The sequence below is a fragment of the Stegodyphus dumicola genome, chromosome 10 (genome assembly GCF_044657685.1).
Source record: "Stegodyphus dumicola isolate Sdum_Otavi_A_Nest chromosome 10, ASM4465768v1".
NCBI lineage: Eukaryota > Metazoa > Arthropoda > Arachnida > Araneae > Eresidae > Stegodyphus > Stegodyphus dumicola.
Genome location: NC_140777.1, coordinates 112,044,508 through 112,070,860, shown reverse-complemented (window position 1 = coordinate 112,070,860; position 26,353 = coordinate 112,044,508). Strand labels below are relative to the sequence as shown.

General features: G+C 31.5%; 1 protein-coding gene across 2 annotated transcripts in view; it reads right to left on the bottom strand.

Moving 5' to 3' along the window:
* LOC118204163 (WD repeat-containing protein 3) overlaps positions 1-26,353 on the bottom strand; it is a 195,433-nt gene that overhangs the window by 98,036 nt on the left and 71,044 nt on the right. For both annotated transcript variants that reach the window (XM_085825385.1, XM_085825386.1), the window contains 2 exons: positions 11,257-11,398; positions 1,429-1,619 (listed from right to left, as the gene is read on the bottom strand). In XM_085825385.1, the coding sequence (XP_085681511.1) occupies positions 1,429-1,619; positions 11,257-11,398 (333 nt within the window). The remainder of the gene's footprint in view (positions 1-1,428; positions 1,620-11,256; positions 11,399-26,353) is intronic.

The following is a 26,353-nucleotide window of genomic DNA, read 5'->3' as shown; positions in this document are numbered from 1 at the left end:
CATGCTGAAGGTCAGGATAATGTGCTTGGTATTTATCAACTGACCCTCTTTATGTATCTTGATTCGCCTAGCAGCTCAGGCATTTTGGTCGGAGAGCTTAGTTGCAAATCCCTCCTCCGAGACATCCAGCAGATCAAATTCTGAGATTACTCTGGGACTAAAGTTCGGAGTTTGCGAGATGAGACATTTACATTGATAGGTCCTAGTTTCTTTAGAGCAAGAAGGGTAGCAGATTGGCTAGCAGATATAGTTTCAATTAGAAGATCACCCGAGCAAAGCCGCTTGATGTTTTTGGGCTCATTGGCACAGGACTGTATAAGTTTTTGTATCAAAAAGGGTGACATTTTTGGAATTTTACCAGTTGTGTTTGTCAGAACTACAAAACAAGGCAATAATTTCATACACTTCTTGAAAATCTGCATTTACACTCGTTTATAACTTTTTTTGTTTTTTGAAATTGCAATATTTTCATTTGTATGAGCTGGGCTGAGGTTTCCATATTGCAAACAGAAATGATTCAGATCCAGCAGCCCCAGCCACCACAGAGTTCAACAAGGAGACACAGAAACCTGTGCCAGGGTTAACTGGGTCTATACGCAATATGAACCCCCCCCCACACACAGTCCAGCTCTCCCGAAAGCTTAAAGAGCCCCAGCCACTAAAGAGTCCAACAAGGGGACACAGAAACCTGTGCTAGGGTTAACCGGGTCTATACGCAATATGAAGCCCCCACAGTCCAGCTCTCCTGAAAGCTTAAGGACAAATGACCAGCCGACTGACACTAGTGAAGACAACTAAGTTCCTTCTGTTTTAGTCTGAAGCAGTTTTAGCTTCTGTTTTAGTCTGCTTAGCAGAGGCCAAAGCAGTGTGTTGGGGACACAGTACATTGCCCCTCAACTATCAGGACCCTTCTTTCCAGCCTTATGGGTCATTATGCACAGCAAAGGTGCAGATGTTTTTCTCTCCGTAAGAAACTTGAAACAAAGGGATGTGACATAATCTCATTTTGAGCCTAAACCTCTGAAAAGGAAAACCACAAAGGCGGAAGAAATGAAAATAGTAGAGAGAAGGAGAGATGAAAAGGAAAGATCACTAAGGGCTCCAGAATCGTGACCCTCCGGTCTCACCAAGAAAGTGATCCTTTGAAGGGCTAGGGTACCTTGGGATTGCCATACCTGTACTCACAAAAGATGAGCCCTTGAGAGACTTGCCATGTTAAAAATGACACAAGAAAAGTATGCCTCAGTTTAATGCACTTCTACAATATTTTCAATGAATTTACTCGATTTAGTAATAAAATGAAACATTCTCTAAAAACGTTTAAATTATTTTATAAAGAAGTATTTATAAATTAAACTATAATACATCATGCATAAATTACAAGCATAAATATACATACATGCATTAAACTACAAAATAATACTCTACCTTTTCCAGATTTTCACAGCTTCTTCACTAGCCGATAAAATCATTGAATTATCTGCACTATAATTCAAACTTCTTACAAAACTGCGATGGCCAGGAAGCATAATATTATGGCACAGCATTGCAGAATGATCTTTCACTTTCAAATCAAGTTTGTATTGACAGATACTATTATTCTTCAGTAAAACCACTACCTGCATAAAGTTGCTGATTAATATTATAATACAAGTAAAAACAGTCATTACTCAGCAAGCTTATAATATGTTAATTCTTTATTCATTCTGCTAAAAAAATGCACATATACTTAAATATAATTCTAGAGTCACTAAAAATATAAACTGTCTCAGTATTTCAAAAACTAATAATTTAGAAAAAAATCTGAAAGCCTTCAGATTTTACATTATGCACAAAGGGGCATTTTTTAACGTTTTGTGTGCACCTTTGTTTATTAAATATCGCATTTTTTGCATTTAAACGATAAAATTCAATTCAACAGCAATATCGCAAAATAATTTTAAAATGAACATATCTTTAGAATTTTTGATACACAGTCTTGTGCGCAGGAGATACAATTTTTTTTTGTGTGTGTGCGTGTGTGTGTGTGTGTGTGTGTTTGTGCACACAGTGTTGCCACTGCTCGCTTCGAAATCATTAAGTTTGTTAAGCAAAAATTCGTCAAAGTGTTACAAAATATGAATCAATAATCAAATTAGGGCTTCCAGATGCCCGTATTCAGGGGAGGATTATGTTATTCAAAATTTGATGGCTCTAGGTACCGTTGTTTTATCACAATGCGAGAATACATTTATACAGATTCTTCAGCATTTAATTTCTTTACATATAACACAGGGTGATAATATTTTGTAGTAACAATATGAAAAGTGAAATGGACATTTAAAGTTTTCGAAGCAAAATGTCAAAACGAAATTAATAGCCCTTTTGGGCTAACACTCTTTGGACTAATAAAATTCTTTAAAATATTAAGAAACAAAGTAATAAATACAGACATGGAATTCAACGATTGTAATACATGTACAAGATATTTATATACAAATTATTGTGTCAAAGGCATAAATCTGATTAAGAGAACTTTTAAGTACTGCCATTTATAAGGGACATTCAGTTCATTTTTAACTCAAATATGACATATTTATGGGATAGTAAAACATTATAAAATGACACTAATAGCTTTCAGAAATATAAAAAAGAAAACAAATGCAATAAGTACTATTGTTTGATTTTCAAAAGAATGTTAAATATTTATCAGTCAGTGATGTCTGTTAATAGTGAAAGGATCGAATATCATTCTGTGGCTTAATTCTTGACACAAAATTTATAACACCATGTTTAAAAAAGGGAACCATGTCAGTTACTATGTTTAAAAAAGGGAAACCCTTCTTAAATATAATTTTAAACTCATGACCACTGAAGAAATGTAGACTAACATTAAGAAACATGTGATGGAAAACAGAGCAAATTCTCTGATTGCTATGAAAATGGGCATATTGCTGTATAAATAGAAAACAAATTCTGTGCAAAAAGCTGGGCTTAATAAAGGTTTACATTGATGGTACCCAGGACAAAATGAAGCTAGAAATACATATAAATTTTCTGAATAGCTACAACCATTCAAAATGTCAGAAAAAAAGTTTTCATGATATAAAGCAAAATGTCACTAAAATAGTTATGGGGCAATCCATGATGTCAGCAAAAGATATTTATGTGGCATCCCAGATATGCATACAGCATATGTCTGCTTCAGTTAATGTGAAATACTGAAGTTGTGCAGATGTCAATTTTGTTCAATTGTCTGACTTTTTTTAAAGCGAAAAGAGACTGTTATGTACTTGCTGAGAACAAACGAGCCCAAATTAAAAAGAGGATTTTTTGAAAAAGATAAGCATTTTATTATTGATGTTTTTTTGGGTTTTTTAAAAATTATTTTTCATTTTATTGTTAGATTGCTCTCGCATGAAATTCTTAAGTTTTTCACCATTTTGAAAACAGCTGTTGCCTTTCATGCTTTAGCTTAACAAAAAAAATTATTCATCAATGAATGTTCACAACTGCTCTTCAAATTTGCCAATGAGTTTGCAACTCTTCAGTGGGGGTACAGATAATCAGAATGCACCAATAAATAAATAAATCTATAAATGAAGAAAGAGTGAGTCAAATGTTCTCAATAACTATTCTCTAGATAAATGCTAACACAAGTTTTCACTCACAGTTAGTGACAGAAGATGAAACATAGGACAACAAGAAATGAAACAAGAAAGCATGGTGTGGAAATAGCTGCTTGGAAGATTTTGGACACCTTAGGGAAAGAAGAATAGGGTCAACAGTTTATTGATTATAAGCCATATAATAACATATTAAAAAGCATTTATTATGCTAAGCTGTTGGTTCAACTCCTAAGAAGCCACAGAAATACAGGGTGATTAAAGATGATTCATCGGGTTTTTGACATCTCGTAACTTCAAATATATAATGCCCATCTGTTTGTACTAATAACCAATGATAAGGGTATATGTTAAAGTTTTGTCAATGCAGATTTCATTGCAATTTACCAAGTGGCAGGATGATAACAGATTGCAAAATGGTGAATAATCTACAGAAAGCATTTTGTGTGTTGCACTATGAGATGACTGAATCTGTTACTACCAAGTAAATACGCTCCAAAGACAGTACAACATACAGCCACCAACATATCAAAGCATTTTGCAGTGGTATTGACAGTTCAAGGACACAAGTTACCTCTCTAAAGGAAAAGCTTCGTTAAAACAGTGGAGAGCATCAGAGATATATTCCTTTGCAGCCTAAAGACATCTACATGTCATAAACTGGTCATTCCCCAGCCAACTATGTGGAAGATTTTGCACAAGCAATTACCTCTGAAACCATATTACATAAAGCTGCAGCAACATTTATGGCTAAGCGAGCATACTGTCAAATGCAAATTTTGTTAACTTTTCAAGGAAGCAATAGAAGATGACGAATTTACCCCAACTCATGTTCAATGGCAATATTCCTTCTAAACATTCAAGTGAATCACCATAACATCTGCATATAGGACATGGGGAATCCCAGTGTTATAAGAAAGATTAAAAGAGATTACCATCTTCTGTGCTGCTTCATACAGCAAATTATATGAGCACTACTTTTTTTCTGGGAAAACTGTGAGGTGTACAATGCACACTGTGCAAAAAAAAAATAAATAAATAAAGTTCAATATAGCATTGTTCTAATATACGTACTTTGACAAAAAAATCAGACCTTTTTTTGAAATGGCATGCCAATTTTTTTCCCATGTTTCAATTCTACGACTCAAACAGGGTTCTTACACATTTCTGCACACAGAAATTAAGTACTTTTAAGGACCAATAATGAAAAAAATTAGAGAGAGACCAGCTGATTAGAACGAACCTGAAAGGCCTGATGTAGGCAAGGTTGGCAAGTGTTGAAAGTTAGTCAAGTTCTGTTTCAAGCAGTTAGTGTCATAGCTTCGTGTACAGTTCCAGGGGTTGTAACCCAGTTAATATACTTTAAGGTTCCAATAAGCCATTAAAACACCAGAGGTGATAAGTTGTTTTGTATTATTTTAAGTAGATGCATAGAATATGTTTTACTCGAATTTTTACACTTTTTTAATTTATCTTGTGACCACAGTGAGTATTAATGAAAGGCAATAACTCGCTTTAATATGTAGAGGTAATTTTTAAGGGTAAGCAGTTAGTTATAAATAATTAAATTAGGCAGTTTGATAATCATTATGGATTTACATGACCACTATTAAATTTTATTTTTTAACAATATTTGTTTAAAAAGCCCTATTTAAATCAAAATCTAATAAAATTTCACAGTTTAAAGGTATATGTAATTAAAGTATAAGTTTAAAGTTTCTTAAACGATATTACAATAATTACGTATTAAAAGCTACAGAACATTCATGTTTTGTAACAACAACAGGCAACAAAATATTTATCCGTCATTTAAATTTGAAGCCTTCCCAAACATTTTGGCTAGTTTATATCGATTTCCTTCTCTTTAAGCATCTTTTCTAACAATATGCAAATCAATGCTGTCGCTAGTTTCTGCGCTTTATCTCCTAACTTGTCAACCTCTCCACAATGTACCTATGAGGGTTTAATTGATCTGGTAAAAGTTAAATAGTCCAAAACTCCCGACAGGCGTGAAGCATATTATCGCTATGTCTGAAATTAACCACAATAATATTAGAAAAAGGTTTAAATAAACCTCTTATTTTTTTTAAAAAAAACTTAGAACATAAAGGCATGTTCTGATGCTAACAAAATCAATTACAGCTCACGGTGACGTAATTAAACAAGAACAGTCTAATTCAAACTAAAAATGTGGACTAGTGGTCAAAGATTATACAATTTAATTTGGCTCAGTAACTCTATCATATGAGGAAACAGATGTGGGAAATTATAGTAAAGGCTCAAATCATAAACTATTGGGTAATTTACATAATAATAACTGCACATATCTTTGAAGAATGATTTTCTTTATGTATTCAGTTTTTTTTCTTCAACAAGTTTCCTTTTCATTTTAGAATTTTTGGATTTAATATTCTAAAAAACTATTAAACTAAACTAAAAACTGCTATTCTAAAAAACACTAAATGTATTTAGAATTTATACAAAAGGCGGCTAATTTTATTTCTTTAGTAATATGAACATTCAAAAGAAATATGAAATATGTATGGTAAAGGCCGGTTACAGAGCTGATGTGCCATAATTTTTAGAATTTAGTGACACACCGAACAACAACAAAATCTAGAAATGGCAAAACTTTTAGAATTCAGAGCAGACTTTGGAAGCAGAACTTAGAAGGGCATTAGGCAGCAGAACTTAGAATCCACAGTGATTGCATCAGGTGGGAAAATGTACTAGCTCTGTGTATGATGCATAAGACATATTAGATTAATCTTTTAAATTGTAAGTTTTCAATTTGTTTATTAATAAAATCATTCCTATCTATAATGTCTGCCCATGTGATAAGATTAGAAGCATTTTTGATATTTTTCATGCTTGTGTCAAGTGAAAAGTAGAGAAAATAAAGGGAAGATAAACACGTTAAGAAAAAGATTCTAGTATCAGGAGTAAAACATTCAAATATTGTGTTTTCATTGCTCTTCCAAATGTTCTCCAAAAAGTAAAAAATTCATTGCAAACTTTCTGTAAAATACATCAATTACGTGTTGATACCATGGAGACATTTTTCATTTTGTCACATATTTCTTGAAACTTCTAGAATCGTGGCTCTATAAATCTTGCCTTCAAATCCTTCTAAACTTTCCAAGCTGCAATGTCTAAAATCCTAAAAAAAATTATCCCTACCAATTTTGTAACAGCAAAAGACCAGAAATAGTTTGGGAAAAAAAGGGAGGGAAAAAAGGTAAAATTAATTTTATACAGAAAAATTGATGCATATTCTAAGAATTATAAATACTCAGAGACAATTACATGGAAAAAACTCTTACTATGAAAAAATTAAAAAGAAGACATTTTTAATTAATTACATAGCTAATTTTGCTTTTGCTAAGAGTTGTTTCATAAATTGTGCTTTATAGTATTATACCTTGTTTATTTTTCAGATTCAAAATATCGTATAATAAGTTGCCAAAATAAAACTTTATAATATGACAACAAAAAATAATAATGTTTCATTTTAATCTTATTTTTTAAATATAATTTCAATATATTACCATTATTTTAATGAAATTTACCAATGTTACGATATTTTAAAAAAAATCGTCGAAAAATTCTCGGATCTTAGAATTTAAAATTTCCTATAGAAACTAATCTTAAAATCGCCAAATTTAGAACCGTTTAATAAAATAATTCACATCCCCAAAGCAAGAAGTTGTTTAAAAGCTCTTTATTAGAAAAAATGAATTTCAAAATGCTTATGTTTCACTTCTTGCTTAGAAATTCGAGTATCCCATCATTTGTATTAGAAATAGAAACAAATTATAAACCATGAACCCATTCAAAAGATAACCGTATATGTCAGTGAATCGCCAAAAATATTCCTCCAAAATGCTAATTCACACTCAAAATGGCAGTCGTAAAAACAGACAGAAATTTCACATGATTAAAATTAAGGACCTTCTACCGATTTTGGGCAAAATTAAGGACTTTTAAGGTCCAAAAATCGATTCCAAAAAATCTAAGGACCATACAAACCCTGTCAAATTATGCCAAACTACCAAGATTTGTAAAAATGGCACAAGTAGTTTATAAAAAATAATAAATTTTAAAATAATAATAAAAAATCCGATGTGTACACCCCATGACTTCCTTGTACGGAATATTAAATTATACGCACTTTTTCTTGCATTTTGTTTAAACTTATTGGATTGAACTAAACCTACTTCGCCGACAGTGCATAAACCACAATAGAATAAATGCATTCCTTAAAATTCCCATTATTTGTTTACCATAGCGACACTCTGGAGCTGGGTTCACTTAACAGTATTATATTTCGTTCATATTATAACTCAGAATGCATAAAATTTATATCATTTAAAGAATTATCTAATCGTTGCCACATGTTCTATTCAAATACTATAATAAAGCTAGAACGATGTATAAAAGAAATTAAGCAAACAAAACAAAAAAGAAACAGTTTTTCACAGACGATTTAGTATTTCTCATTTAATTAATTCAGTTCACACTTTGTGACAAGGCAAAAATACATAAAAACTCAAAATATCTGTATTAAAAATTACGAAATAAATCTTAAACACTTATTTCCTCGAAAAAATTCCACAAAGGATTAAGCATGATTAAATTCGCAATAATAAATGAAGGCGTTATCTTTGTTGTTGCAAAGCTACGTTTCTCTAGATTCGCAACAAATCCACTACTCTGCTGTTTCAAATGTAAACAAGCAATGGTCGCCATCAAAAAAAAATTATTAGGCTTAGCCGCACTTAAACAACTTTAAAATTGTTGATAATTCTAAAAATATTGCATACGGATTTACTAAAGTCATAAAAACCTCAACCGGAAGATAAGAACAACGTAATACAATCATTTTTAAAGCAAAAAATGTACAATTTACAAATATATAAGAGTAAAGAAATTGAGATCACTGAGCCGGGTAAGAGAATGGATATATATATAAATATATTTATATATGTTTGGCGCGGCCAATTACAACCAAAATACGAGGTGCACATCCACATGTTATAGTAGTCCTACATACAAAATTTCAATGTTCTGAGGCTACTCGTTTTTCAGTTATGCGAGATATGTACATGCGTTCATACAGATGCCACAAAAAATTCTCTTCAGAATTCATTTTAAAGCAGTTTTATAATTTTTTTGGAAGAAAAGAGTCTTTTATTCTGTCCTTACATACAGATATCACTCAAATACATCGTTAAATTGCATTCAAAAGTGGTCAAAATGGATATTTTCGTTGAAATATGCTGCCTGAAACTTTTCACGATTACAATACTTCCTTTTTACTTCATACAAGGAAGTAAAAATAAGCTCTCAAAATTTTAGCTTCTCAATGTTAATTGAGTTTGATATATACTTATTAATATCTCCTTTTTTTTATTAAACTTACTTGATTCCTTCTTCCAGAATTCGGAATCTAGGTTGTCCAAATATAATTTGGATATTTTTTAAATTTGTACTTTTAAATATTTTTTTAAACATTTTTGTATTATAAAATTTTTAACATCATCATAAAGTAAATGTATTTCTAGGCATATGCAAAATTTTTTTTCCTCAGCAATAATTTTCCTTTTTTTTCCTCAGCAACAATAACATCAAATGTGGTTTACGCACTTTGTTAAAATGATTTGAAAGTATGAACGATGACTTTTCTTCTGCTCATCTACAATGAAAAAAAGGAAAGGAAAATAAGTTGCTATAAATTAAGAAGTTTGCCAAGTAAATTATTCTTGATGCAAACAGAAAAAAATGTGGCAAGATAAATTTTTGAATTTCTCCATAAATTTCACACTAAATTTGACAAAATTTATTATTTAGGCATAATTTGAGTTGGCATGAGAAACGACACGTGGAAAAAAAAATTGGCACATCATTTCAGAAAAAATCTGATTTTGTTTCAAAATACCTATGTTAGAATAATGCTATATATAGTCTAATATACATCCTAACTCGTGCTTTTGAGACATGAAAAATGCAATTTGAATTTCATCAATCAGCCCAGTAGAATGGGAGATACAGAATTTTCCCATTTTTTTTTTTCGAGGTGTATCTACACATGTTGCAAAAATGGTTGTTTCATAAACTGATAGTTGATATCCCAAATTTCATATTTCAGCAAGATGGAGCTCCAACTCACTGGCATAGAGAAATGCACTGCCATCTGAATGAATAACTTTCACACCAGTGGATTTAGCAATAAAAGGATCAATGCTAATAACAGTAGTAATAATAGGAAGCTGCACTCAAGATGACTTGGCACTTTTCAGGTGGCTCTCTAGGTCTCCTGGCCTTATAGTTTCATGACTTTTTTTTTTTTTTTTTTTTTTTTTTTTTTAAATGTGTGAAAGATAATGTTTACATACCACTTTTGCTGACCACATTGACTGAACCCCAGGATTGCATCACTGCTATACTGATGAACACTGACAGAAACATGCTTGAACATGTATAATTTGACCTTGATAACCGCACAGATGTTTGTCATGCAACCCAAGGAGAGAGCATAAAACATTTGTAATGATATATAAGAACCTCGACAATGTGTTTTTTAATGCAATGTATCATTCACAATTTTTTCAGACTACAATTCAGCAAAGTTGATTTCAGCTTCTATTCCAACCATCAGATTCACCAAACCTATCTCCAAATGGCTTTTTTCATTTAAAAAATTATTATGGTGGTAATTATAATTTGAAAGATGCCATTCAGGAATGTTTTGTAGGCTATGAAAAACACTTTCCTCCCCCCTACTGAAATCTGACACTTGATGCATCACTGTGTTAAGTTCATTGAAGTAAAAGGGAATTACACAGAAATCTGACAGAGTAATTTTAAGACATTTAACTTGTATAAGCTTTCAAGTTTAAAATGCACGGAATCCTCCTCCATTCCCCCCCTCAATTTTAGCATTCCTATATGCTATAACCAGCAGCTAGAGGTTATTTTATTATTTAAAAAATAGAACAAAATGTGAATTTTAATTTACTTAAAGTATTTTATACTTTTGATTTTAATTATATGTGAATATACATTTATAATAGTCATTCAAATATAAAATAAATAATTTCCTCAACCACGTAGTGTATTAGTGCAATTAGTTTAGCTATTCATATTCATAATGTAAAAAATGAAAAATTTTAGTAAAAAAAAATTGATACTGCAATGACAGTCGTCATTTTATATATGATTTTATAAACCACATTTCTTTCCTGTAAATAAAATTTTATTTTAACAATAACTTTTCCAGACTAGGCTTACCTAGTACAATAAATGACGAACAGTACTTTTCATTAATTCATTAAGCTCTTTTTACCCTCCTTTTTTAATGAGAAGTTATAGGTGCACATTTAATGCAAAACCAAATACTTGCCACTTACATACATAGTTTACATGAAATCATACCATTAATATAAAGGATCTTTTTAATCTTATATAAAACAGTAATGATAGGACAGAAATTAACAAACTAAGTGATAAGAGTACAAATAATTAATATATTAAAAATTACATCGTAAAACATACTCCTATCCCATAACAGGCATAATGACACATCTATTGACAATCATCATAAGTTAATCTTTTTAACAATATAACACCATACATAAAAAGTAAAAATAACCTTTGCAATATCATTTTCATCAACATTTATGAAAAATGAATCAATTTTCCCAGACATCTGAATAGGTTCTAATGCTTGAAATTCATCAACCAAAGCTGGATCAATCTCCAAAGAGTTTAGCACCATTTCTTCATTATTTTCTCTATAAATAACAAATAAAATAGCCTTAACATATTTTTAACCAAAATGAATTAGAATTTAGAAAATAGCAACTAATCTGAAATAATTGAAATTTCCTACTTTAAAAAAAAAAAAAAAAAAAAAACTTATACAGTCAAAAGTCGTTAATTCGGACACCCATAATCCGGAATGATCTATAATCCGGACCTCAAAACTAAAAATTTTCTGCGCATGCGCCGTGTTGACACATGCGCAAAGAGGTTAGGCGTTTACGCGTGCGCGTAAGACCTTTTACCGCTGCGCATATGCATGTGCGCAAGTGCAGAATACGTTTTCGCGTGCGCGTTTTATGTATAATCTAAAATTATCTATTTCAGTTAATGTTGATGATTGCGTTGTTCCTTAATCTTCGAATTGGATCCGGCTTATTATTTTTTGCAGACTGTAAGAGCAATTTTATAAAAGTAAACTTGAACTTTCGATTATGTCAAATAGAATTTCCGATTCTGGAACTCCCAAAGGATCGTACAAAACGAAAGTATGTTTCGGTGTCCATCAAACAAAAAGTGGAATTGCTGGAAAAAATGGATAAAGACATGAAGAATGTGACAGAGAGGTTAGTGAAAACGAAAAAATTTCGATTGACAGGTTAGTGAGTATTCTCGGCACAGCAATTAACGGGACTTGAACAGCGGAACTTTGTAACTGAACAAGAAATTATGTCTGTTTATAGAATTAAAGAGAAAGTATTATCACATAAAACGAAGCAACTTAAACAACTTACATTGAAAGAAATGTTTAATAAAGTAAACAAATAAATATTAAGCTTTTTATTTTTTTTGTAAATTTTGATACCCTTTAAATCATAATTGTTCTTTATTTCATAAATTACGGTTTCATATTTTTAACTTTAAAATTTCTGCATGCCATCTTGCGAGACTTAAACTGATGATCTATAATCCGGAAAAATCGATAATCCGGAATCGTCGAAGTCCCGACGAGTCCAGATTAACGACTTTTGACTGTAGATGACAATTTATTTTCTAGAATACAAAAATAGAAAACTAGAAAATAAATTCTGTACTTGTGTGTTAGAAGATCAAAAATAACCTACTGAAGTTGGGGATTTCATACTGTAAGAATTTTGAAAAGACAGGAGAAGTCCTGTTAAGAAGTCCAATGGCACTTTTAGGTAGCTAGATTTATCCAGAAAGAGAGGCTTTCCTTTACAAAAGGAAGAGAAATGTAGAATTTCTTATCTAAACTGTTTGTGCAATTGATTCCAAATCATCAGTGATATACAGAAGAGGATGTATATATATATATATATATGTTGCATGATCTTAAATTCATTTAGTGCGAAAACAAAATCTTCTATGTTTATTTCAACTTTACTTTGAATTTGATTTCATAATGACAATTTCCAATGTTTAATTTTTACAAATAATATAGAACTCAAATGCATAAACATGAAGGTGTCGGGGACGGTTACTCGGGTTATTTCGGATTCCTCTACAGAAATTGCTTTTTACTCCAAATTGAATTGACTAAAATGCTTCATAAGAATAAGTTTTTTGAGTATCAGCATTGGTTCATAATCCCTTCTATTCGCGGAAATATTTGGCCTGACTAGAATTGCCGGTTTGACTTTAACTTATAACTCGAGTAAAGACGAAACACCTTTGTATTTACGTATTTTTATCAATTATTGTTCATTGAATGGGAGTTGGTTTGTTCCCCTTGAAAAGTCAACTAATTTCCAATCAATGACAATGATTACATGTTTTTAATTTTTCCTTTTACAATTGAAATTTTATTCTTCATGATGATTTAACTCCAGTCCCTGTTAAAACATTATTAACATTTTGCTTTCAAATTTACTTGAAAACATCTTTCAAAATATAACTTACCAGTATGGATTTACTCTTTTAAAATAATTCTACTTTAATTAAACTTAGGAGATAATATAATCAATTAATCAATATTGTTTAGGAAATAAATTATATATATATATATATATATATATTTGAATTTAACAAACACTTTCTATTCGTAAAAAGCAAATTTAAACTAAAATTTAAATTTTAAATTATGAAATTTTAATTGCAAACAAATTATTAATTATTGCTGCAAACTAATCTACAATATCATTTAAATTCTAAGAGCATATGTAAATTACGTGCAAGCATCAAAATCCATGAATAAATATATCAAATTCTAAAAATTTTTTAATCTTAAAAAATTTTATAAAAAATTTCTAAGACTAAATTAATTTGAATAGTGAATAATTGTTGAGCAGGCAGGAGACAGATCTTATCAAGGGCAAGTTGCCTCCAAACCTAACTCTTCAATTATTCAATTTGTGTTTCGTCATCCATATAGGCTTGTGTATAGTAATTTAAAAAGAAAGATAAATAAAAAATAGTGAATTACTAAAAAAAAATTTTTTAAAGGAATTTTGAGAAATTTAGAAAACAAATTGACAAAGAATCAAAATAATTAAAACAAAATTGCCATTGTAAAAAGAGTAGAAAATTAAAGTAATTTAGAAACCTTTGCCTATTTGGAAACTTACCCGACACAAATTAGGCATGTAAATCAAAGATAAACTATATACAATCTATAAAAATACATAAATAATACTAAAAAGGCAAGTAAATAGTATGTTTTAATTTAACTTACCAAACAATATTTGTATTTGGAGAGTGGAGCAGCATTTGCCAAACTAAGTGATTTTGAGTAGTGTGTTTCTGCTAACTTTATAATAGAGGATGCTAATATAAGATAAAGTTGAGTGTTAAGCTGCTACCTGTTAGATCTATTGTAAAAAACCTATTCTTAAAACTCTTAAGTAAAGTAAAATGTGTGTTCTGTGTGCAAAAATGTTGTTAACAATGAAGTATTGTAAAAATGTGTAAAATATTGGAAAAAAATTTGCTAACTGTTACGGTTATGTGAAAATAGAGTTGCAAACTATTAAGGATTGTAAAAAAACTAAAATATTTTCGAAACAAAGTACGAAAAAGGTTTTTTGAAGAAAAAATTAAATTTAATTTTAAGTTTGATAATTTTTTTTTAAATATTTTGCAATAGTCTTAATTTATTAAAACTGAATTTCAACAAGTTTAATCAAAACTTTACTAAATACTGGCCAGAAGTAAAAAGATAAAAATCTTCACTCAATTCAGGCTATAATTGAGACTTTTGAAAAGAGTTGGCCCTTCATTAGTAAAAGGAAAGAATCCAGTATTGATTAAATACACATTTTTACAAATTAATTAACATTTACTAGAAAATCCTTCATTACCCTATAGTTAAGGTTTAAGGTAATGTTACCATACCATAAAGAGTCAAAAAAATTAAAGTTAATGCAGGCCTTTTGATATATAAATTAATAAATTGTGTTGGGACTTCGTTATTAACTTAAACATTAATTAACTTTAATATTTCTTCCTTTAAATCTTCTATTTCAGTACATATATTTTTATTCTGATTATTTGGCTGTAAAAAGTGTTACCTATTACTTTTCTAGAGATATTAGAGTACAAATTTATTAGTTTAATGGTATTAAAATGGAAATTCCTCCTTTTATCATATAATTCAAATTTGCTCTGTTTAATTATGAGCAGGTCTAGGTATTCAATAGCATCTTGATTTGTATTAGTTTTATTACGTGTTAAACCATTTGGGTAAATTTTAAATTGTTCAAAAGCAGAATTATGATTGAAAATTATAACATCAACATATCTGAATCGATTTGCAAATAACTTTAATTCATTCTTATTCAAACTTAGTTGGAATTTATATTCATTAGCAAAAAGAAATAGGTTACATATTTGTGTAGAAATGTTTGCTCCCTTTGGAATTCCTCTCACCTGCTGAAAGATCTTATTATTACCATCTTCAATTCAAAGGATGTTAAGCATGTCAGGAAAAAGTTGTGGGAGTTGTATTAAACTAGTAAAAAATTTTTCCAATGGTAGAGAAGTATAAAGGTTTTTAAAGTCATAGCAGTTAATGTTCTTGACTTCTAAACTTTTAAATTTGTTGAGAACTGGAGCATTATTATAAATAACCCAACTATAGCTGTGTTGCTTGTTAACTAGTTGATGAATTAAAATACAGATTTTTTAAAGTTTAATTGCAAATATGTAATTTATATTCTTTTTATAATTATTTGTACCATTTGCTATAAATCTAAATTTGAGTGGTGATTTATGGAACTTAGTAAGAGCATATAGATTTGCTAATCTATTGTAGTTAGGTGGTTGTAAAATTTGTAGTTTCTTATGAATTGCTTTTAGCTTTTTTGCAATGACATTTTCTTGTGTATTAGTAAGTTTGTAAGTAATGGCATTATTCAGTTCAGTATTAATTAGGGAGATATAAAAAAATTTTCAAATAATGCTGAAATTATTACTGGCTTTGTCAATTTAGTGATTAAGATTGGATTGGATTATTTAATTATGACAAAGCACACGAGGGCTATCTGCCTACAGGGATGGTTGCCTTCGTGGAGAACTTTCTAAGGAAAACTGGCTTGTATACACATTACACATGGGAAAAACCATTAAAACGCCTATGCAACCAGCCCGTTCACAGGATTCAAACCTCGGACCGAACTACCAGTGTTCAGCGTCTTTAACGCTTGCTGCTGGCGGGCCTGGTGATTAAGAATTTTTGTTTCAAATCTTGCAATAGAGGATTGAGAAAATTCCATGGTAAACTGCTTTTAAATTCAATCCTTTGAATTCTTTGCTTCAATTCTTCTAACACTTCATGTTTCGAAGTCATAAAGGCAGAATTTGGAATATTTAATTTGTAATTATGAAATCGTTTTAATTATGAAATCGTCGAGATTTTTTTCCGAAACTTCTAAAACTGTGATTTTTGCCAATTGTAACTGTACTGGTCTAAATTTTATGCCTTTCCCATTAAATTTCTTAAAAGCTGGTTTTGAACTATTTTTAAATTGCCAGTAACAATACGTTTATGAAATTCGTCTATGTAGTCTTTGTATTGAAGCTCTTTGCAGTATCAATGGGCTGTAAAAGTTAAATCATGATGGTAAATTAGCAATTTACTAAGAGGTTTTTGATACTTGAAAGCTGGTGAGATTTGTACTATAGTAGTTGGAAATTGTTGTTGACATTTTCTGAAAATTTTGCTGAACTGAATATTGTCATTGTCATTCATGAACTGAATATCGTCATTGTCCATGAATTGTACGAGGGCCATCCAGGAAGTAGATTACGTTTCCATCTGTGTCCGCTAGGGGCGGGGCTAGCGCAGCCATCTTGGGGTCAGAGCGTTGCGCAGCTCAGTCTGCATCTAGCCGTGCTAGTGAGAGGTTCGTGCTGTGCTCCGTTCAGATACTGTGACGGTTTGAAATGTCTGCGTTAATTGAAAATCCCGCGAGCTGCGAGGTGCGCTCAGTAATAAGGTTTCTGACTGCAAAAAACTGTAAACCGATAGAAATCTATCGGCAGCTTCGTGAAGTGTATGGGGACAACATTATCACTGAAGGTGGAGTGCGTCAGTGGGTCATAAGATTTCAAAATGGCCGAACCAATGTTCACGACGAAGATCGAAGTGGGAGACCCAGCATAGTGACCGCCGAACTTCTCGAAAAAGTCGATGCTAAAGTCCGTGAAAATCGAAATTTCACAATAACGGAACTTTCTTTGAGTTTTCCACAAATTTCGCGAAGTTTGTTGCACGAAATCATCAGCGAAAAGCAAGAAGAGGTAACGAAGTGGTTGAAGGCGCAGGCGGCCGAATTTTCCGACAAAGGAATTTCCAAGCTCGTACATCGCTACGATAAATGCCTTAATTTGTATGGTGACTATGTAGAAAAGTAGTATTTGAGTGTGGCTTTCATCTGTATATAATAAAATTTGTTTCCCATACAATTTTTATTGTTTTATTATTTTATTGTTTATTTTTTTATTCCAAAACGTAATCTACTTTCTGGATAGCCCTCGTAATTTTACTTACTTCTGGCCAGTATTTAGTAAAGTTTTGATTAAACTTGTTGAAATTCAGTTTTAATATATTAAGATTGTTACAAAAAAAATTTCTTACTTTAATTAAAAACATTTTTTAATTTTTTTTTCAAAAAAAAAATGGGTTTTTTTTTTCAAACTTAAAATTAAATTTAATTTTTACTTCAAAAAAACTTTTTCGTACTTTTTCAAAAACATTTTTGATTTTTTACAATCCTTAATAGTTTGCAACTCTATTTTCACATAACCATAACTAGCAATTTTTTTCAATTTTTTACACATTTTTACAATGCATCACAGTTAGCAACATTTTTGCAGACAGAACACACAATTTACATTTTATTTTACTTAAGAGTTTACAGAATAGGTTTTTTACAATAGATCTAACAGGTAGCAGCTTAACACTCAACTTTATCTTATATTAGCATCCTCTATTATAAAGTTAACAGAAACACACTACTCAAAATCACTTAGTTTGGCAAATGCTGCTCCACTCTCCAAATAAAGTATAGTTTGGTAAGTTAAATTAAAACATACTATTTACTTGCCTTAAATGCCTAAATTAGTACTTTTTTAGTATTATTTATGTATTTTTTATAGATTGTATATAGTTTATCTTTGATTTACATGCATAAAGGCCTGTTTCCACTGCTGCGTATACGTTGCGGTGTCCATGCGTTTATCCAATCAGTGAGCAAATTCACTTTGATTGACATCTGCAATCCGTTCGATGTGCGGTGACGGATGGCGTACGGATGGAGTTTAACAATGTTCAACTTCTATCCGTATGTCTGTGGACGCATTGTGGTCACGTGGTAAAAAAGAAGCAATCAGGTAGTCACCAAAAATTAATAGTGGCAGAAGTAGCGATGAACGCTCGCTTAGGGAAAGAATGTTTTGCTAAAAAATACTTATTTCTGAATTAACATTATAGCAAGAAATCTGCGTGCTGAAAAAGACAGCAATAAGCTGAATTTAGTTAAAAAAAGATAAGAAAAATAAGATAACTGCAACTACAGTACTTGTTCGCAGATAAAATCAGGGGTTCAAGAAATTCAGTTCAAAAAAATCAGCGGAAAAAATTATAACTCCAAGTCCATGAAATAGCAAAATTTGTTCTGACAATTATTTCCTAGTTCTGCATACTCATTTACCTTTAATGAAACTATATCAAACTGCTATAGTAAATTAGATATGATTAAAAGATTTGTTATTTTTTTTTTCTTTTGAAACAGATAAAAACTAAAAACGTTAATTATAAATTAAATTTGATAGCCTTCTAAATATTCCAATGAATTAAAGAGCATGTTAAATTTGTATTTCCCTTTATCTTTTTGGCCAACATACATTTGTAAGCACATGAAATATATTTTTAGCAGCCCGTTTAACTTCAATCAGAACGCCACTTTAAAAGATAACGTTTTTTGTAAAAAATGTACTAGAAGCTGAAGAACAAACTCTGGTGAATTTTTCAGACGATAGCACACTGAAATAGGACCCAAAAATTTAGTTTTAAGAATTGATTTACTTGATGATGTATATAAGCCAAAATATGCATACGTCTCTCGTGTGATGCTAGCTTAGTGGTAAAGCTGACAGTAATAATGTTTACTTTTGGGGGTCGTGAGTTCGAATCCCATACACTTTTTGCCCCCTGTCTGCAACTTTCTTAGCTTTTTGTTCCAATTTGATCTATATTCGTGTTTTATAATTTATTTCTATTCTTATATGCTTTAAATATATTGTTTTATTTATGTTCTAATTTATTTAAATTTTCCCCCGCAAAAAAGTTTGAAAATTATATTATACTAATTTAAAGCATACCTTGTACATATATATTTGAATTTAACAAACATTCTCTATTCGTAAAAAGCAAATTTAAATTAAATTTAAATGAAATTTAATGCAAATAAATAAATGATTAATTATTACTGCGAACTAATCTACAATATCATTTAAATTCTGAGAGTATATGTAAATCAAGTGCAAGTATCAAAATCCATGAATAAATATATAATTCCAAAAATTTATTAATCCTAAAAAATTTATAAAAATGCATAAGTGAATAATGGGATAGATTATTAATCTTAAAAAAATTATAAAAATGCATAAGTGAATAATAGGATAGCTTATTAATCCTAAAAAATTTATAAAAATGCATAAATGAATTATAATTTAATCCTAAAAAAAATTATAAAAATGCGTAAGTGAATAATAGGATAAATAAATTTTTGGAATTATATATTTATTCATGGATTTTGATACTTGCACTTGATTTACATATGCTCTCAGAATTTAAATGATATTGTATATTAGTTTGCAGCAATAATTAATTATTTATTTGTTTGCATTAAATTTCATTTAAATTTAATTAACTTTAAATTTGCTTTTTACGAATAGAAAATGTTTGTTAAATTCAAATTTCATTCCTTGCAGCAATGGCGGAAGAGAATTATTTAAATTTAATTTATTTTGAAACCCTGTAGATATATATATATATATATTTGTTTCACTTTTATTTGAATGTATATATATATATGTGCTCAGACTTTGGGATGTTTACGACTCTAAACTTTCATTCCAATTAACATGAGACAGTATTAATGTCCTAAACATTTTTTAACAAAAAATTACTATAATAATTGCTTTTAAATTCAGTCCTCTCCAGCAGAAGCGCAAGAATTAATTCAATATTTCCATTTTCTTTATCTAATGTGTGTCTATATAAAGAGAAAAAGCTTATTTTTATAACTTCTTCTATAAAGAGATATGAATTAAAAATTTAAAAATTAAAAATAATATTTTATGTATTATGCATAAAATATAACTGTCTATAGTGCATTTTAAAACAAATGAGATTTCTAATAAATTATCCAGCTATGACCCTGAAGTCAGCGGTATACAAGCATAGCAAATTTTGTATGACTGACTGATAACTTATAGCCAGAATACCACTGAGATCAGTAGATCTGGCTCAATCAAATTTATGCCAGATGGGCACAATAACATAGAACTATCTTCACATAATGTCTGCCGTAAGGAGGAGCAAAGAAGGATAAAGAATAGAAAGACCAGCAACGCAAGAGCTCACTAGCAAGTAACTGGCCCGGTAAAGGCGTGACTAAGTGGGAGTCATAAAATGAGTGTAGAATGTGAATAAAACTAGTGAATTTAAGAAATACACAGTACAATAAATGAGTAAGATACAAAATTAAGAATGAAATTTTGTGTAAATATTCTTAAACTTTCTTTACAGTTGCACTGTATTTTTAAAGTACCAACTATTTTTTAATTCATTTAACATTTTTATTTTATTTTATTTATTTATTTATTTTTTCTCTAACAGTACATTTTAGTTTTAATAATATATATTTCATTAATATTTAAGGCTTCTAGAAACGCAAAGAAATTTTTAAAATTTACTTCAGCTTCTATGCAATTAGTGATATTCATAATATACATTATAACCTTACTTATCTAAAAATTGCTAGCGTACTTTACTTTCACATTTCACAAGGAGAAATAAAAAAATTCCAATAACATGGAATTTAGTAAACAAAACTTTCTGCATTTTAAGTCAGGATCCTTATCAAATCCAAAACAAACAATACTCGCTTAAGCAGGAAAAATTCAGATGTTCAGTGTCGTAACTCGCGAACTGCTTGTTTGGCACCAAAATATTACAGTGACACCTAGCGGCGGAAAATGAAAATATTTAACAGATATGCAGCAGTAGAAACGCTTGTACGAATGCCGTAGGTGTGTCTTCAATTGACGCAACGCGTTCGTATGCAGTAGTGGAAACGAGGCTTTATTCGTGTCAGGGAAGTTTCCAAACAGACAAAGGTTTCTAAATTACTTTGGTTTTCTAGAAAACTTTGATTTTCTACTCTTTTTACATTGGAAATTTTATTTTAATTATTTTGATACTTTGTCAATTTGATTTTTAAATTTCTCAAAATTCCTTTAAATTTTTTTTTTCAGTAATTTACTACTTTTGATTTACTTTTGGTTTTAAATTACTATACACACAAGCCTATATGGATGACAAAACACGAATTCAGTAATTGAAGAGTTAGGTTTGGAGGCAACTTCCCCTTGATAATATCTGCTTCCTGCTTGCTCAGCGATTATTCACTATTCAAATTAATTTAGTCTTAGAAATTTTTTAGGATTAAATTTTTTTTTGGAATTTTATATATTTATTCATGGATTTTGATACTTGCACTTATCAGGTTCAATGTTCCGTCTTACTTTCTTCGGGAACATGCAAGGACCTGACTCGGAACAGAGAGCTTACTAAAGCTATGTTCAAAACTGTGGGAAGTAAACAGGATACACAAGAAGGGTATACAAAACCCTTTATTTTTCTCTATTTACAATGACTTCCGTACTTCGGAATACACCGACCCGCTACTTGGGGTCGAAACGTAAAAGTATAAAAATAAAACTAAACTCTAATTTAACTTTAGAATAATAAACATGGAAGATTGGCCTTATATTAACAGGAAGGCGTATGTAGTACAGATAACTGTGAACACTACAATACGTTTAAAAATTTATCAAGAGGATTAAAACCTCTGGCCTGGAAGGCAACCAGCAACTGCATAACTTCTAAGGTAAGCGGCCTGCTTCGACTCACTGCTTCCTCTCTTTCGCTTGGCAAAAAGCCACAACTTAAATACTTGGCGTTCGCCAGACTTTGCATAAATACATTAATGCTTATAATTCTGGCCGGAAGTAGAAAATAAGAAGTGATAGTAAAGATTTAAAATAAAATAAACGTTAGTAAAACTTAAGATCCTTACATACTTCCCGCCAGAGTTAATTAGTTTGAAACTGAGGTCTAAAACGACCTTGTTGAAAACTTTTAGCTCTAGAATCTAACGCGAGGCCAATCTTTTACAAACATTTTTCGCTAGAAACTAGAAATTTAAAAGAAAGAAATTTGTTTTTACAATAGCAGCTCCCAGGACACACAATTTTTTTCATCTGTACTGCATCTAAACAGGACCTTTTATTCAAATCTGGTTCCTTCCAGTAGTTTAATGAAATGTTACACAATGAAATGGCAAGTAACATGTATAATTATATTTCTCTTAACATTCTTATTTCATTCATGACTATTTTAGTTATCTCTCCCCATGCTCTCTGACATGTGTTGTAAAAGAACACCAAACACGAATGTGTTTATGTCTATGTGTTCAACACTTCCTCCTACAATCAAAACACTAACGTGTTAAAATTCAACATACCAAGACCTCGTAACACACCCTAATTTCAACTCTAAACCCTGAGGTACTATTCTGAAAGTGGCTAACTCTGAAGTGTAGCGTCAGAGAGCCTAACTACATCATTCAACCTTTAACACATATTCACCATGATTTAGTCTTTTTACAGTCACACGAATAAAAAAAATTTTAACATTACTTTCACTTTTACCATATCACGGTATTTCTTAACATTTAAAATAACAGTTCACATTGTATATAAGAACATATTAACATGCCGTTAATTTTACACATTTGAAAACATACATTAGTAGTACATTGTTAACTTCTATTCTTTTCAAAGCAAGTGCCAATTCTTTCTACATTGAAATAATACATTTCAAAAAGTCTTTCAGACTAAAACTTCTTTCTTGCCAGAATGTTTTAAATAATATTTATGCAATAACTTTTTACAATATTTAAGTCTTTACACAACGCTATTATACATCAACTTTAGTTTTACGCGCGAGTAATTGAAAAACATAATACCAAAATCGGTAACAACTCATTTCTCGCCCTTTTGGCGATAAAGGTAGACCTCGCATGAGGTAAAACTTCTTGAAATCTGAAACTTGCAGTAAGAATGAAAGATTAACTTAAGTTTGCAAAGTAACAAAAAATTTTACTTATCTTTGTGATATTCGGACATTCTTTTCTGGGCCCAGTCCTGAAAGGTAGTGCAGATTGTTGTTTGATTTATCCTCCTTCTTGTACGGGCTCGCCCTTCAGTGCCTTCCTCTAGATGCTTTCTTTTTTCTCCAGTTCGGTCACCCTTGAATACCTTCTTTTTCGCTTCTGCCTGTGGTCTTGGTCGTTTGATGGCAGCTGGTCTTGGCGGAACGGGGAAACTTCTTTCGTGTTCCTGCTTGGATCTCGTTGCTAGCCGTTCAAATTTTCCTTGTAACTTTTCCTCCGCCGCTGGTGGCCCTTCCGCAGTTCGGCGACATTTGCTGCGGAGAGTCCTGTCGGATGAGCAGATCTTCCGTTTTAGACCCGGGTTATAGTTGCCGTCATTTCTCCTGGTTCTCTTTGCATACGTCGTCCTTCTCCCTTCTTCATTCTGGGGGTTTTCGTGAGCTCTCTTTTCTGGACGGTGGAACGGCTTCTTTTTCTTGCTACCTTCAATTTTTCCGCAGGGAAACTTTCTTTTTAGTTGCTCCTGCCTCTTAATGGCTTGCCCTTATACTTGTCGTTTTTCCACATCTGGAGCTTGTGCCTGCGGTGTCTGCCGTGCCGGATCCTGCAAAAGATCTTTGAAAATTTTCATTTTATTACGATCATAGTAGGGTTTGATTTGATCAATGTTTGCGGAGCAGGTTTCACCATTTCTAGCTTTTAACACTACTACAGCGTAAGTTATTTTTTCTATGACATATGGTCCTTCAAATCGTGGAAAAAATTTGGCAGTTTTATCTTCTGGTGCTGAAGAAAGTGAATGCTTAATTTTTAAAACTTCATCCCCTACTTTATAAGTTACTCCCCGTCGTTTCAAGTCATAATATAGTTTTTGTTTTCTCTGTGCTACTTCAGTATTCTTCTTTGCTTCCTTAATTAGTTTTTCTATATCACCCATTTTAAATTCTGGGGCTCTTTGTTGCACATAAAATAATTTATCTAACGGCGTTATAATCTTTCTGCCTAAAAATAACTCAGCAGGAGTTTTGCCCGTTGTATCATGTTTTGCGGTCCTAAGGGCGAAAGCAAATTCATTGACATAGTTATCCCAGCTTTTATGAAAATTTTTAACATAACTACGAATAATTTTCACTATATTTCTATTGACCCGTTCCGCTATATTTGATTGCGGCTGATACGGGACCATTTTTAAATGACGTATGCCCAGTTTTTGGCACATGTCTTCAAATATATTACTTACAAATTGAGGACCATTATCCCATATAACTTTTAGGGGCGCCCCGTATTTTAAAATCTATTTATTTAAAATAGAATCAGTAACTAATTTCGCGGAAGCTCGTTTTAAGGGAACAATTTCGGTCCACTTACTAAAATGATCAACCATAAGATATAGGAGATACCGTCTTTTATTTAACTGACTTTTTGGGAAAGGGCCCAATAAATCGATGCCAATTATTTCATTTGGAAATTCGGATTTAATACTATTTAGAAACCCGGCCGGGCGGAAATTAATATAATTAACTGCTTCACATGTTGGGCAGGACTGGACATACGCCCTTGTTAACTTTTGCAGTTCAGGAAAATAGACTGCCTCGTGTACGCGTTGGATAGTTTTTCGAATACCAGCATGAGAAGCTAAAGGGCTGTCATGGAGCTCCTGCAGGATATTTAATCTAAGACTAGCTGGGATAACAGGTCGAAATTTGTTGTTGGAATTCGTAGTTTTTGTATAGAATAATAGACCATCTATTAGTTCGTAATGGGCTGCCCTATTTCTTATCGCCACAATATCTTGGTGGCTAAAATTTTCAGGATCCTTTAAATACTCATAAATGCTTCCAAACTCAGGATCCTTACCCAGTTCGGTTATTACAGTTTCTCGGGAATTTATTGTACATGCTGTGAGCATTGCCACCTTTACGGTATTACCTTCTTCATCTATTTTAATTCTGGATAGGGCATCTGCTACGATATTTTCCTTTCCGGGGTATGCTTGATTATCAGATTATATTCTTGTAGCTTGAGTGCCCATCTTATTAACCTTGGGGATAAGTTTTTCCCTGAGTACAATCTAGTTACCGCCGCATGATCAGAGTACACTGTTATTGGCGCCTTTCCAAAATAGACTCGGAACTTTTGCACTGCTAACAGAACTGCAAGTGCCTCTCTCTCGGTGGCGGTATAGTTTCTTTGTGTTTGATTTAAAGTTCGGCTAAAAAATGCCACGGGCTGCTGATTTTGCGAAAGTACCGCTCCTACCGCATAATCCGAAGCATCCGCTGAAATTTCTAAATTCTCATCCTTTTCAGGAAATTTCAACACAGGGGCTTGTGTTAATGCTTGTTTTAATTTTTCGAAAGCACTATTGGCTTCGGCCGTCCACGAGAATCTTGCTTTTTTCCTTTTTAATTTTAACAATGGCTCAGCGTCCTAGAAAAGAAGAGAGCTTCTTTGCCGTGTTTGGAGTCGGATACTTTTGTACAGCGATTATTTTTGATTCGTCTGTCTCTATTCCTTTCTGAGATATTTTGTAACCTAAATATTTTAATTGAGGGGCTGCAAATTTGCACTTTTCGACTCAGACCGGCCTCATTTAATAAAGAAAACACCTGTCTTTAAATCCTGTACATGTTGGTCGAGATTATCACTAGTAATAATGATATCGTCTAAATAGATAAATGTGGACTTTCCAAGAACAGGTCTTAACACAATGTCCATACATCGCTGAAATGTTGCCGGTGCCCCTGAAAGGCCAAACAGCATACGCAAAAATGCATAAGTGCCAGACTTGGTTATAAAAGTAGTCTTAGGCACGTCCTCAGGCCTAACCCCTATTTGAAAATAACCAGTCGTTAAGTCTAAAGTCGTCATATATTTGGTCGATGTTATGTTCCTTAGAATTTCTTCAATAATAGGTAACGGATATACCGGATATTTAGTTATGGAGTTTAATTTACGGTAATCAATTGCGAATCTCTACCTTTTTGGATGTGTCAAAGGATAGTCATTATTTTTCTTACATAAAACCACCGGGCTAGCATAACTACTTGAGATGGGCATTATGAT